The sequence below is a fragment of the Malurus melanocephalus genome, unplaced genomic scaffold (genome assembly GCF_030028575.1).
Source record: "Malurus melanocephalus ecotype Western Australia unplaced genomic scaffold, MMel_1.1 scaffold_238, whole genome shotgun sequence".
Classification (NCBI taxonomy): domain Eukaryota; kingdom Metazoa; phylum Chordata; class Aves; order Passeriformes; family Maluridae; genus Malurus; species Malurus melanocephalus.
The window spans coordinates 927,991-943,358 of NW_026623470.1; the positions used below are offsets into that span (position 1 = coordinate 927,991).

General features: G+C 36.7%; 1 protein-coding gene across 3 annotated transcripts in view; it reads left to right on the top strand.

Moving 5' to 3' along the window:
* The first annotated feature begins 1,012 nt into the window (after positions 1-1,012).
* Positions 1,013-15,368, top strand: part of FMN1 (formin 1) — a 150,429-nt gene continuing 136,073 nt past the window's right edge. For all 3 annotated transcript variants that reach the window (XM_057375088.1, XM_057375089.1, XM_057375090.1), the window contains exon 1: positions 1,013-3,023. In XM_057375088.1, coding sequence (XP_057231071.1) covers positions 1,115-3,023 — 1,909 coding nt within the window. In that variant the 5' untranslated portion in view covers positions 1,013-1,114. The remainder of the gene's footprint in view (positions 3,024-15,368) is intronic.

The following is a 15,368-nucleotide window of genomic DNA, read 5'->3' on the forward strand; positions in this document are numbered from 1 at the left end:
GAAATGCGTTACATAGTAGTATGAGAGCTTCCTTTTAATTATTGTTCCCTAAATTTGACTCTTCTAAAATTATGAAGAGTTCTGTTATATTTATGTTTTTCCAGTTGAAAACTGAAATTCCTGCATTTTTCAGTGTAGGAGTGGGTGCTCTCCAGCTTTTTCTGCTCCTGGGCTTTAGGTCTTTAGCCAGTGCTCATGCATTTCTGAGTGACTTCAGACTTCTCCATTTCAATTGTAGTAGCAGAGTTCCTTCTGGGTTAAAAAAAAAAMCAGTTCTCAAAAGGAGCAAACAAACTTCTATTATGTATCAAAAGAATGTAAATATATCCAATCTGTAGGAAGAAAGTATGTGATGCAAAGAAGAGGAAATAAAAAGGTTCAATAAATCTGCATATTGTAGTACAATTACACTATGTTGATCCAAAATAGATTTATATAGTACCTGTATGCTAGCCAAGTAAACAGAACCTTTATTTTTTTCTTAGTCCAAGTTTCCTTGATGTCTTGGAAGTTCCACAGAATAGTACAAGAAAAAAATAGTACGCCTTTTTTATTTTTTAAATGTTTTCTTGGTAAATAAAGCAGCAAGACCTCATKACATTGTGATGGTGTTACGCTGGTGGTTGTGCTGAGTAAAGAGGCAACAGGCATGCTTGAATTTGTTCTTTTTGCTAAATGTTCAACAGCAAGTTAACTTTTAACAGAGAAAGAGCAATGGATTCCACCATTCAAAGGTAAGGTCTCTTTGAAATGGGTGTTCAGTGACCATCCTGTGACCTGATGGAACAACATTGACTGAGAGCCCTGGAGACAGAAGGATGATGTATGAGAGAAAGGTTATGACTCCAACTATAAGTGTTAGCGATGTCATCCTTTTTGTGTCAGCTTTTCAAGGTAAAAGATTTGTATCAGAAAACACTGAGAGAAGATTGTGCTTCTGCAGGCTTGTTATTTGTCGTATTAAATTTTCCATAATGAAGTTTGACAGGCTTCTCTTTATTTTTTCCAGCAGACAGTATTACTGTTGAAGATTAGTCAGATGCCTTCCGTCCATTCCCTGCCTCACATGCTATGTCATGCCAGCTTTGGAACACTTAGAACATAATTTAAATGAATGACTAATTTGGCAAGCATAATGGAAGGCACGCATACCATCCTTCAATTGCACAAACCCATTATGGAGGTTTGTTACATCAGCTTCTATCATCCAGAGGGAAAAGCCAGAGGATTTACTTACAAGGGCTCTGTAGCTCTGGACAGAACCAGTAAGCGTTTCTGTGGCTGCTATCAAGTGAGGGAGAGGTTAGACATGGAGCTGAGAGAACAACCATATGAAAACTTTGGAGGTATTATTTTCAGGCAAACTACCACGAAAGACCTTCTCACTGAGCTGTACAAACTAGCTGCTGAAAAGGAAAACCTRTTATCCAGCGTTTTGAGATCACATCATATTCTGGACTTTAGGGCAGAACATCAGGAGGAAAAGCGACAGGATGTTTCTGGAGTCCCGAAACCTAAATGTGATAATTACTCCAGTCTTACGCATCAGCAGGAGTTATTTCTGGATTCCACAAAGAGAGACAATTTGAATCACAAAAAAATGAGGAAATACAGAAGGAAAGAGAACTTTGAGGAGATCAAACACGGGAAAGAGGGGAAAAAGATACATGAACATCTTTTTGTACTGAGTACACAAGACATGCAACAGAAAAATAAGATGCTCTCCACAAAACTTTCTACCAGGAGTTATCCCCATTCCTTTTCTGCCTCCAGATGGCTAACAGTGAAAGGTAAGGATAATTTACCATTAGACAGTAGAATACAACCAGAAATGTGGACAGAAGGGGGATATTTTCTTAAGAGCAACAAAGCTGAGAAATTGGATGCTGACTTACCAAGTTCTAGCTGTAAAGACATCAGCAATGTGCTTGTAGTTGAACCAGTGGAYAATAGGGAGTGCATTCCTGAAGTTACCAGGGTGCAACAGAGAACAACTTCGGTGAAGTCATCTCAGTACAGTCCAKCTAACAAACTTGAGACATTAGGTAAATCTACAGCTGCTAAATGCTTGAAAAATAGCAACTATGCCGAGCTGGTGTTCAAGGAGAAACCAGGAGTCACAGCTGTTGCTGAAATCCAGGATTTAGATGCTTGTATTAAAAACGTTACCGATCCCCCTGCAGAGTCTTCACCTGATTTTTGCAGAGATAATGAAACCTTTTCTCCTGCTCTCACAGCAGCCCATAACGAGTTTGTATCAAGAACTGATGTATACTCAGTAGATGAAGCAGCTGCAGACTCTAATAACAGTGTGCTGCAGGAAAAGGAGGAAGACTGCTCTGGTTTGCAGTACAAAGCAGAGAGAGTACACATTACTGATGAGTCATGTAACCTTGTGGGAGCAGTTAATAAAGCTCTTCTGAAAGTTATCCGGAGCGACAGTTTAGATGAAGCTGCAGAATGGAAGAGACTGCAACAAATTACAAGAGTAGACAGAAACCTGCCAGGCTCACTACATGAGAAAAGGACCACGGYATCCCGGGGAAACAGCAAGCATTTATTTTTGAACCTGCCTGTAAATGAAAGTCCTGATACTCCTCAGACAAGTAATAATCTTAAACTGGAAGAGAAAAGGCTGCTTTCACCGCCATTAGCAGCAGTGAGTAATGTTTTTAGTAATTCATATCCGCTATCTAATACACACAAACAAATGTCACCTATTCCTTCTCCGTTATCTTCGAGACTGCCTAGCCCGCAGCTGCATCACCGCATCCTCCCGTTACCAACACAGGACACCGAGGATCAATCTATGTTCAGTGACTACGGCCACGGAAGACATGGTGCTGTAAACTTCTCTTTCAGTGACTTGGAGCCGCAGTTTTATCGGAAGTTTTCTGAACCTGGAGAATTGGGATTTGCCACCAGACAGCGGAGCCTACAGCAGAATACAACTGCAGGACATTTTGAAAAGTGTGCTGTGCAAGGAAAGTTAACTACTCAGACACAGCAGAACTTCTGTCCAGGTCAGTCCTGTTTCATAAATTTTTTAACCAATAGAATCAACCAATGAAAGTCTTGGGGTATTTTCTGGGTTTGTTTGGTTTGCTTTTTTTAGTTCTAGCTGTTAATAAATATTATGTTACATAAACTGTTTTTCACTACTTAAGGGTTGAATTTTTTGAACAAAAGTTACAGCTATATAAGATTTTGAGTCGCATTTTTATGTCCGCTTATTTTCAGTCCTGTTGTAACTGAATGACCTTAGCCAAAGTTAATGAAAAATATTTCTATATAAAATGAAATAAGTTTGCATACTTATTTTCCTGCTTTTGTTGTGCTGTGTTCCAGTCTTTAAAAATGTTATGGTAACATCTGTTCTCCAAAATGTTCTTTTTAGCTTGTTTGGCTTAACTGATAGAATATTTTCCAAATAAGCTAATTTATAGTGCCTTAAGTGTAGTACGGGTGCTACAAGAGGTTGATGTAATTTCTGTAACAAGAGGCTTGTTTTTAAATGATTGCAGGCAGGAGTCATATTACAATGTACATGAGTACAGTACATGGGTTTATTTATAAAAATATACTGTATAAAAATGTATGATTATATGGCATACTGACTAGCTATCTTTGTTAGTTTGAAAATCAGCATCTATACCCTTCATATTTTCCTTAAGAAGCAAGAAAGCTGGAGGACCTAGTTCTGCAGTGGTCTAGGAGTTGCTCAGACTACTCCCTCTGTGATTAATGGGGGTCTGGCAGGGCAAAGTGATACAGAAGGGGGATTCCAGAAGGGGAGGTGTGTAGGGATGTGAAACCATTGCCTTAGCCAGAGCGTGTTGAATRTTGCCTGTGATGCTTGCATTTATGCCTTCTACTTCTAGAAGGTGTTTTGGTTTTACTCAAGAATAAATGAAAATTAGGTTATTTRAAGAGTCGACAACTGATAGCTGAAAAGATGAGTGCTTTGCTCTTGTTGTTTCATTCTTACCATAATCCAGTTTAGTCATCAAAGACTTMAAAAAATGAAGAAGAGAATGAAATTCCCGCAATTGGTTTCTTTTGTGCTGTGCTGTCTTACCCCTCTCATTACTTCTTGTACTCATCGTACCTTTTGGTGAGCTGGTTTAGCTGACAAGACCAGCAATTTCACCCCTTTATTGAGACTAAAGTAGCACAGCAAATCTTTTTCTGTCTGTTTTACATTAGTATTTTTTAATTAATGAATTTTTTAGAATTGTTGAATGTGAAACTGTACCTGTTGTGCTGTACTCTTGYACTGTCTTTGCCTGGGACAGAGTTAATTTTCTTTACAGTGGCTTGTATGGGGCAGTGTTTTGGATTTGTGATGAAAACAGTCTCGGTAACACAGGGATGTTCTAGCTTGTGCTGAGCAGTGTTTGCACAGCATCAATCCCTCCTCTGTTTCTCACTCTACATCCTCCCAGTGAATAGAGCAGGGGCTGCACAATAGGCTGGGAGCAGACACAACCAGACAGATGACCCAGACTAACTAAAGAGAAATTCCCTGCCATATAACGTCATGCTCAGGAATAAAAAGTAAAAAGAGGGGGCTTTGGAGGGTTTAGCCATCTTTTGCTTGGGATCTGGCAGGGCATCRGTCTACCCATGGGAGGCGGTAAGTGATTGCTGTAGCATCACTTGTTTCATTTTTTTCTTCCCTCCTTTTCCACTTACCTTTCACTTACTAAACTAATTTTTTGTTGGTTATCTTGACCCCCAGTTGTTGGTGTTTTTCCGTTCCTCTTCCYCCCATGTCACTTGGGGGAAGGGGGGGAGGGAGSGAATGAGCCRCTGCGTGGTGCTTGTCTGCCCCACTGGGGTTAACCCACAATGTTTTTACAAGAAACAAAACAACACACATACATACTAATGGCATCTCTTGGCTGAAAATCCTGKCTGTTAAGCAGAAACATCTTTCTGAAGAGAAGGAAAATAGAAAAGCCCAATTTTAGTTCTTATTTCCAGTTACCAGGCAACATTAATACAGACAGAAAATATCAGAAATTTTTTGGTGGTTTTTTTTTTCATTTTCAAGTATGATTGCATGTCAGCGTTATTACTGGTGTGTCAGAAAATCTGTGACTTTAAGGAAAAATTCTGTATTTTGCTGGCATATATGATACTATAGGTATGCCTCTGGTTCTGGGATAATATGACTTTCCATTTCCATCTGAATCAGGGGTTGAATCATTCGTATTGACAGAGCATTTGGAATAACATGCTTCTGTAAACAGATACAATAGCTAACTGACTATAGTTCAGTGAGAAAAATTCTGTATCTCCAATTTCGGTTAATGTAAGTAATATTAAGATCTAGTTATAAAATTACGYTCCTGGTTTGAGTCTTATTAGATTCCTCCCATGTATGAAGAGCAAAATTCAAGAGTATTGTTCAGATTTGTTTTCAATGGGGTGTTATTGTGAAATGTTTTCTTTCAGTTCCAGTCTGTTATTAAATTGTGTAAATATCTGCAATGGCTCTAAGAATTATGGAGCATTTTGGTCAACTTTTCATCAGTAATGTTGATTGAAGGATTTGCTTCATGGCAAAAATGATGGTCTTTTGAATGGCTTTTCAAAATTCTATTGCTGTCACAGTATGCACTACTTCTTCCTGAAATATTTTTGGAGCCTTTTGTTACCTAGGTAAATTTATATTTGGAAAATTTAATGAATTAGCTAAATATTCTGATTTATTTGTTTGAATTACAAATTGGACTCATCATACAGCTCTACACATAATTTTAATTCTGTTTTCTTACTGTTTGTAATCATTATTCTTCACACTCTTCCTSAATAATTGGAGAATGTTCCTGTAATCAAAATTGAAACAGCTAAGGCAGAGTGCCCTTATTTCTGTACTTCATTTTTTCTCAATTTCAGTTTCTTTATAGATATATAGATACATATTTATGGCAGGTGTCTCACGGTTTCATTGCACAAAGTTCTTTCAGTAGTTAGTTTGAAAGTACAGTTTTCTGGATCTTCTTGTTGAAGTACAACTATCGGCCATAGGAATAGGCCACGGTTTTCATCTTAGTAAGTTAATAGTTAACTGGGAATAATTTGTGGTTCAACAATAATTATTTAGCAATTTTCTCTGGAGGTGGGACTGGGAATTAAAAATTCCTGTATTTGAATGTAAAGTTCWGTTCGAATTATCAAAATTCTAAGAAAAACTTTAGAATAAATTAAGGCTTTCAAATAATAWGCTGCTCAGTTACAAGCAGCAAAAGCAGTAGTACAAGCACTAAAATTTTTCATAGAATGGTATTTATTAAATCCTCAGAAGCATACTTCCTGCATTTCTGTACAAAATTCTTTCTACTCTAACATGAAGYACATCATGCTTTTGTAGTCCTGGAGAAGCCAAGCTTGCTTTTGAAAAGATCTTAAATGGATCTGAGTATCTGTATCAGGGAAGGATTTTCTGGGACCTTTTAGTTCTTATCTCTGCTTCTCTCTTAGGTTGTTCACAGCAGTAGAAAAAACTAGGGAGAAAAWTTTCAGAGCTATTGTATTAAATTAGTACTGAAGGACACAAATATCCTATTTTACTAAGTATTATGTGTAAGAGGAAGAAGRTTAGTTAATTTGCTTCAGAGCAGGAAACTTAAAACTGGTTATGGTATAGCCTCTGGGACAGTGACAGGTGACTGTGCTTTGGGTCAGGATGACACTGGGAAGAGTCATTCACCACACTTTCTGTTGTACGTTTTACTCCTAATGTGGAAAAAAAGAACGGAAATCTGCCAAGGGGGAATGGTGAAAGCAGCAAAGGGAACAGATGAGAAGGATGATTTTACTCTATCCCCAGCCAATGAATAATGCTCCTTTTCTGGTATCTAGTTAAGTTGTGAAGGAAGAAGATAACCAGAAAACACAGAAATTCAAAGTTAGTAGGACTGTAGAGAAACTAAGATAAACTTGGAATGAAATGACTGATTGAGGTTTGTGTCAGGTAAAATGACAGAGACTTATGGGACTGAAAAGGACAGACACATTCTCTTCTTTCTCTCTTCCTTTTTCCCACAGAGACCTCCTCTATTCACTTTCCCTCCCCTTTTCTGGAACAACTTTGGTGGTTTCCTTGCTTTTTGGTAGAGTCAAATCACTAAGCAAGTTGAAAACTGAGCCAGCAAGGATAGAGATCAGTAGCTTTGGCTGGTTTAGGGAGCTGAACAGTTCATAGTGGTCTGACAAAAACCCCAGCTAGGGTGAGGGAGGGCATGCAAGTGTGGCAGAAAGGACAAGTGAGCAAGATCATCCCTGCTGCAGGGRATCATTTGATCCCCAAAAATCTCAGTTGCTTCCATATTTTGAGTGGGTGCTATTAATCCTGAAGCAGAAAGAAGAAAATATGGAGGAAAATTGAGAAAGAGAAACTCCGAGACTGAATAGGGAGTGTTACTTTGGCTAGGATAGAGAACATTTATGGAGTATAACAAAGCAAGTGATTAGACATGAAGCAATGTTTATTTTTGTTTTGGTGGGAAATCTTCAAAATTAACTGAAACCATTAAGATGTATATTATGAATATTATTCTGTCCAACTTGCTGATGATTCATGAAGTCAGTGTGCACTGTCATGTAATTTTGGAGTTGAAGATAAGGGAGGAAGAAAAAKTGAGGTAGAGTTTTGGTTTTAAAGTCTTCAAAATTATAATGCTTATTGTGTTGTTGGGAAGGCATCTTAACTGCTTGAAAAGATTGATGAATATAAGTTTTTAAGATTAATTCTCAAATAATTTTCTTTAATTGACTAGTTCAAGATGTGTATCCAAGAGCTCTTTGGAGTGTATTCTGGATGTAGCTGTAGATGCAGGTATCCCTGTACCTGCTGATTATTCCATGGAGAATGTTGTGTTTGGTTGTTTGTGCCAATGAGAATTTCATGGCAGCAGTTTACTTTCCAGTAGAAAGCATTGAAAACAAACATTCTGGTAGTTTTGTGTGGTTTTCTGTAGTTACACACTGCCATTTGGAAACATGCCCATTTCTAATTTCTAATGGCTATCTCTGGCAGATCAATTTTGTAGTCTTAAAATATAAAGTTACTTTAACCTATAAAGGACTGTTTACTATAAACACTTGAATTATTCTTAAATTAGTGTAYGATCATATCTTAGTCCTCAAAGGTTTTTAAGGGAGTGAAAAGCACAAAATATTTTCAGTTTGATAATTCATTCCCTGATGGCTGGAGGAACAGCTTTTATTCTGTTTTCTAAGTGCTGCCCTACTCCTTAGGTCTTTCAGCTGCCTGATAAAACTGGGTTATCCCAGTTGTCCTGCATTCATTTCTGTTTGCAGTGTAAACATAGCTTACTTCCGCGTGAGCAAGAGCACTATGGTTCTACAAATACAGCAGTTATATATTCTGTAGTTATACACATCTGGTTAAYAATTTCCAGCATTAAAGCCGGTTGTGAGAAGCCCTAGTTTTGAATTTGGTTGGGTGTATTATCATTAACTGCAAAAGAATGAATCTATCACTGTGCAGAAGACTCATAATTGAAAAATGGCATACAGGCAACATTTCTCCCCAGATATTTAATGAAGGTGGCCAAAAATTGAGTATCAAGGTACTATTTGAATATTATTTTGTCCTTTCCTAGCTTAACTAACTCTTTAAGCTGAAAAGGGACAAAGAGAGTCAGTTAAGAGGAATTCAATAACAAGACCTTATGATGTGTTCCTGAACCACGGGTTTGGAAAATGAAGTTTCATATAAACAAAACTCTGTTTGAAGGCTCTTATAACAGGAGACAGATGATATTACAGTGTTTTTGAAGTTCCWTTTATAGGGCAGGGAAAGGTTTATAAATACCTTCTGTAATTGAAGTGGTTCAGAGAATTGCTAATTAGCATTTTAAAAGCACTATAGCCTTCTGTCCACAGTAAGTATGCACTTCATGAAGTAAGTTTGCATATGGATCCCATGGAAGCACGATGCATAGTTTCTCACAGGTAATTCACATGAAAGTAATATGCATGAGTGTGCTGCTTCACAAAACCCATCTTATTCAGAATAAATGTTCTTTGAAGATGTTATAAAGGTGTTAAGAATTAAGAGACTGGTGTAAGAAAAGAATTAAAATTAAAAAAGAAGAGAGAATTAATCATAGAATCGCAGAATCATTTAGGCTGAAGGGACCACTTGAGATCATCTAGTSCAACCCTCTGCTCAARCAGGGTCACCTAGACTAAGCTGCCCGGGCCTATGTGCAGTAAGGTTTTTTAATTTCTCCGAGAATGATGACTGAACAACCTGTGTAGGCAACCTGTGTTAGYGCTTGGCCACTCTCACAGWGAAAAAGTGTTTTCTTTTATTCAGGTGGAATTATGTAAATTTTCAATTTACCGTCTGAGTGTTACAAATACCATTAACTTCTAYTGTAAACTTGTTTTGCCCAGTGTGTCTCTAATATCCTATGGGAATTGCATTACCTACAGACTCAGTGTGGCTAAAACAGAGTTAATTATTTCTGAAGATCTATCCAGACAAATGTATATATGTGTATATATACATTATATGTAGTATATAAAAGCTGTCACTTAAGTTTGTAAGAAAGATATCCTCTTTGATAAGGATTTCTCTTACTCCTTCTGTATACAATTGCAGGCTGGATAGACAACTTTTCCTGTTAAGTTTGCATATTCTTTCTAGATATGTAATCTTGCAAAGTTTGCTAATTACATATCCAACTGAAATGACAGTCACTACATAGCTGTTTAATGGACCTTTTTTTTTCCTGTTACATTCAATGCAGTTACTCATTGTGCAGTATATTGTGATTTCTTCCGAGTATCATCCTCTGTTCACTATTGAGTCTTATGGCACATAGCAGTGATAAAGCATCAGTAATATTTCATCCCAGTGAAGTCAGAAACTTTTCATTCCAGTATAAACAAAATAAGTCAGTGCTGCATTGAAATATAGACTTATGGCAGTTTGAAATGAACGTAGGCAGGWCTGTAGTTCAAGACATTCTCTGTTAAAAAGACCCTCTGAAGACTGGCCTTGATAGATTCTGTGAACAAATAGTTCCTGTTTTAGTTGAATGACTTCTCAGCATGACACACTTAAGCAACAGTTATATTTTCTTCTCTCTTTGTAACATGTGACTCTTCAGTCAAAGGCAATCAGTGAGGGGAAACCAAGTGAATTAAATTGGAATGAAAAACCAGAGACAGCTTAATGTTTTATGCAGGTCATAGATTAACAATTTTCTGTTTCATGGGGGGGAGAAAAGGCCAAAACATTCCTTCTGGTTTACAGTTTGTGCACTCAGTTTAAGAGACTTACTGTACTGAAATAGACTTCTTTTCTCATCAGTATAAAAAGAATTTCTTGAAGTAAAATACTGGGATAATGTGGTAGTTGTCATTCAAGTCTGTATGTATTCTTTTGGCCATTTAAAACAAGTTGATAGAAATGGTTCAACTGAATTTTTTCTTGATGGATCAGGATGATATATAAACTGAGATCAGATTCAAGTATTTATCTCTGTAAGTATGATTTAATAATGTATTTAGAAATTGTTTAAATCTCTGATAGCTACTCTTTGGTATTGTGTCTCTGAAACAGTGCCAGAATCAAATCCAACCTGTAACAGTGGCAAAAAATTCTTCATACTCTCTGCTAAAAATATACTTTAAAATACTGATAATTAAGAAAGAAGCAAATTATATGTTTGTGGTATCCCATACCAGTAAATAATTTTGAATAGTGTATCAGGATTTAGATATGACATAGATTGTAATAATACATTTAAATAATACCTGTAAGTAGTGAATATTATTTAKGAGTCATAAAATACTGTACCTGGTGGTTTAATGATTTATTTGTGTGTCAGAGTAATTTTTCTTCAGCCTTAGATTATGAAYACCCTTGCATTTAGGTTATGATAACTTCTCAGTTGCTCCAAGTGTTTATGATTTTCTAGATCATATTCAAAGTTCTCTTCAGGCTTGTGTGTTTTGTTGCTGGTAACAGCAAGATAAAATAGGACAGAGAAAATAGAGGTGAAATGTTCAGAACTGTTGGATGTGTTTTACATGAGGAATTTTAAAGGCTGTGTGAAATTACTCTTTACCAGAACAAGAGGTGAGTAAAGAGGAAAACAGAAATAATTCACAGTCCCTCACCTGAGTGACAGTCTCTATATACTGCCACATGTAGTGTCCTGTGTGGTAAAGATTTCAATGCTTTGTAATTTTCTACCTTTTTTTTCCCCACATTTACATTTTTGAAGTGTTAAAATGGAAATTTCTATGGTTTTTTTTCTTGCAAGGTTTGCTTTTACAATGAAGGGGCATATGGGACATTTTTGTGTTCTGAATGCAATGAGTCTCTCTGGAGTTGTCCTAAGCAATCACTTAGCATTTGTTTGCTATCAATACACAATTCAATAATTTTTGACTTGAGTAGTTCAAAATTACCAAGATTAAGGGTAAAACTGATGAATGGTTTAGCTAACATGTYACCATGTTTGCTCTCATTCAAGAGAATATGTTGGAAAATTAAGCGGGAAAATATGTTCAAAAAAATCTGAGTTTATGGGAAAAGGTATTCTGAGTTTCTACTCTACARCGTTTTCAGTTATTTCTGTATTTGTATGTCTGTCTCATGAGTAGGACTGTTTATTGATTGTTACCCATGTAAAGCTGAACCTGCAAAGTCACTAAAACCACCAAATATTTATGAATAGAAAATAATTCTTCATATGTGTACGAAACAAAGTGAATTGATTCTCGTTCTCTAAACTTCAGTGTTTCTATTAGAGAAACATAAGTAAAACTAWCGGGGGGTGGTTAGCCAATAAAATATTACTATTTCTATGAATGCATGAACTTACTTTTTAGCCGTAAGTTGCAGAAAATCTAAAACCAGCTGTTGCCATCCCTTTACCCCCTAATGCTTCACATTTTTCAGTAGCTGGACTCTTAGCCCTGAGAGGCCCTGCCAGCTGGAGGGCACACCCTCGGTTCCCAGCCTGCTCCCAGCAGCTTTAATTGTTATTGTCTGCAAAATACCAGGTGCTCTGTATGACCTAAGATGTTAATAGTTCTTACCTCATATACATAATTTGTGTATGGGTTCTRATTCATGTTGTCAGCGTATTTATAACAAATAGCTTGATTTCCATGTCCAGAGAAACTGAACACTGCTGCTGCTAAGGCAGGCATATTTAAAAGCTGTGGAATTTTCGTAAGCATACTGTGGTAAATTAGGAGCATTAGTCAGCAGTAGTAATTCCAAGACCTTTGGGACAATTTCCAAAAAATGGCCTATTTTATGCAGCACTGAAGTCAGTGATTTTGTAGTCCCTCAACTAACATTTTGTTAACATATACTTGAGTCTGATAGTTATTGTAATAGAAGTGAAATCTAATGTTAAGTTTGTTGGAGAAAGTAAAAGTTCTGGGTTTTTTTTCCCGCTATTAATTTGGTGTTAATTTTATTTAAGACATATATGTATATGGCCTGTAAAGCAGCTGTTTTGAGCAATTTCAACTCAAAATAACAAAAAAAGAACAAAAAAAAAAAAAGAACAAAAAAAGAACAGAAGATGGTAATACATCTTTTTGCATCGGCAAAAAGAATAATCTTGTACAAAATCTGACTACTTCTTTATAATTCTTTTGTACCCTAATTTCCTCTCATGTGCTTCTTTCATGGGATAAGGACCAAATAATTTTTGTACTAATTTACTATTACAACAGATTGTTCTTTAAATCTGACACATGGTGAAACTATAGTTTTAGACATTGTAAGTAAGATGAATACCACAATATAAATTCCAAGGAATTGTTTACATCTTTTGTTTTCTTGTGATTAATTTGTATTCCTCTTTTATACTTACTTATGCAAGTTATACTTAGTTATGCAAAATGAAAGATGATTGTCATCCAAAGATGGGAGGAGAAAAGTTAGGATGTAGTTTTTCAACTTTTCACTTTTTTCAACAATCATTTACTTTTTAGCCTTCAGTTTTCTATCTTGTCATCTTATCTTTAGTGTGATATGGCAGTATTCCATTTCAATGTTTTTCTTCTATAATGGAAAAATAAAACCTCCTGATTTTGTTGCTTAGTTTGTCAGTCTTAATCCATGTTGAGAGTTTTTCTCCGATTTGTGGATTAGTAAAAGAGGCCATACCTAATTAGTCCAAAGAGCCCTGTTTTTCATCTCATCGGGCATTGAATGTTTGTCAAGTCCTTTTCATCAAAATGGTTGGATAACATTTCAACTATTTCACCTTGCAACCTAAACAAAAGGTTTGTTTCCATTCTATTCAGATTTTGGTTGCCTGTAAGAACTTTGAATTTAAAGGCTTTATTTGAAGGTTAGTAGAAAATGAGTGATAGTTTAAAGCTATTTCGGATTTCAAGAGTGACACGAACTTTTCAAGAGATCTCTTTTGTTAAAGAGTTGGGACAGCTAAGTACTGTGAGAACACTTTCTTATGTAATACCTCCAAAGTGAAATGTTTTTTATCCAAAACAGGCAGAAGTCTGGGTTTGTTGGTTTGGGGTTCTTTTTGAAGTAAATTAAATGGGTGGCAATCTTTTCCCCCCGTCTTCYGTGGTATTTCTAGCTATACAAATCGACTTTCTAGTCCTACATTTTCCCCTCTGTGTAATTATGTTTCACTTACAGTAATGCAGATGCTTTGTATGAGAGGAGTCACATAGGGTGTGTTTGTGTGGCATGTCTGGTCCACACTAGCCACCCACTGCTTTTCCAGTTTGGTCTATGAGACTCATTGGATGGATCCTCATGCAGTTTGAAGAGAAGCCCGAGCTTGTGCAATCCTTGCAGACTTGYAGTTGTGAAGATATGACTGCAGAGAGTTCATGCATCTATCAAAATCCCTATGGCATGGCTGGTGTTCTCTCACACWCTGAGTTAGAGTCATTCCACTCTTGTGGCACCGAGCAAGGACCTGAAGCTTTCCTTATGTGGGTTAGRTGTGACCAAAGGCTCAAAGGGGATTTCAGGCTACAGTCAGCGCTGTGACATGGCTTGGGCTTGAGGCATTAATAATGTGGATGGTCAGTGAGACAGCATAAAAGCAGTTTCAATTAACTTTGTAAAGTAAGTTGCAGCTCTGTCATCAGAGGGTTGAATTCTCTTATGTGTAATKCATTGAAATTGATGTTAAATGTGCAAATGGAGATGACAGCTGGGTGTTCCAGCAGAACAAATGAAAGGTTTCTCAGAATTCAGGTCTGCTTTAGMAGCTTTGGCTGCTAAAAACAACATCGAATGGTACTAATATTTAAATAGTCATGGCTTTGAGTAGTCATGGAAATATTTCCACCCATCCTCTTGGTGATGTATAGTAGTATGCTACTTTGCTTTCTTGCTCAGCAGTCATCCTTAAAACACTCCCACAACCCCTTCATCATGTCTTCTTTATTTCCAGTACTTTTCTCCATCTGGCTTACACTTTCCTATCYGTACCTTTTGAAACAAGCCCATACTTCGCTTGTTCACACTAAATGATTTCTGCCATCCTTTTCAGTATGGTGGGTAATTATCTGTAAGATCATTTCACAAATGAAAGGCAGGAATGCTGAATATTACCTCCTTATTGCACAAGACCTTCGGAATTGATTCAAAATAGTGCAGAACTGAAAAAGCACAGTTTTAGGTGCCCTAGGGTGTCTGAGGCGCAGACACAGAGCTGGCAAATCTGACCTGGAATGATCCACACCTTTGCGGATCAATGTAAAATAATTTTGGCATCTAACATTCATTTAGGCAACGGAGTCCAAATAATTGTGTTGTAAAKGATGTTTCAGATTTTTATTGCAGCAGTATTGTTAACTCCATCTAGCCAAATTCTTAAAAATTTAATATATTTCTTCAGAAAAAAAAAATAGCGTTTGAATTTTGGTCTAGACTCTCATTGTACATTTTACTGCTTTGTAGTCTGTCTTTATTAATTGTTCTAAAAATTGAACTTTATTTAACTCTGTATACTTTCTCCTGGGAACTACCTGTATTTCTGTATTACATTTCTACTTCAATATAATTCAGTCATTGTCTCTGTGTTAGTGCAGTAAGGCACTTCATTTGACTTTTAACTGTAAAACTTAAAGGACTATGTTGGGATTTTCTGGAAAATTATTTTATGGTCGTCAGTCCACAGATACAGCATCCCGTTTTTTTTAATCCTAGTAAGCAAATTGATGAGGTGAAACTAATTGTACTTCTTGGTGAAACAAGTATAGGGGTCAGGAGGACAAACCTTAGAGGTCTTTGGCGAGTGTGCAGAATTTGCATAACAGGTTTACTGCTGCAACAGAACTATGAGCACAGAAATAAAAGGAACTTA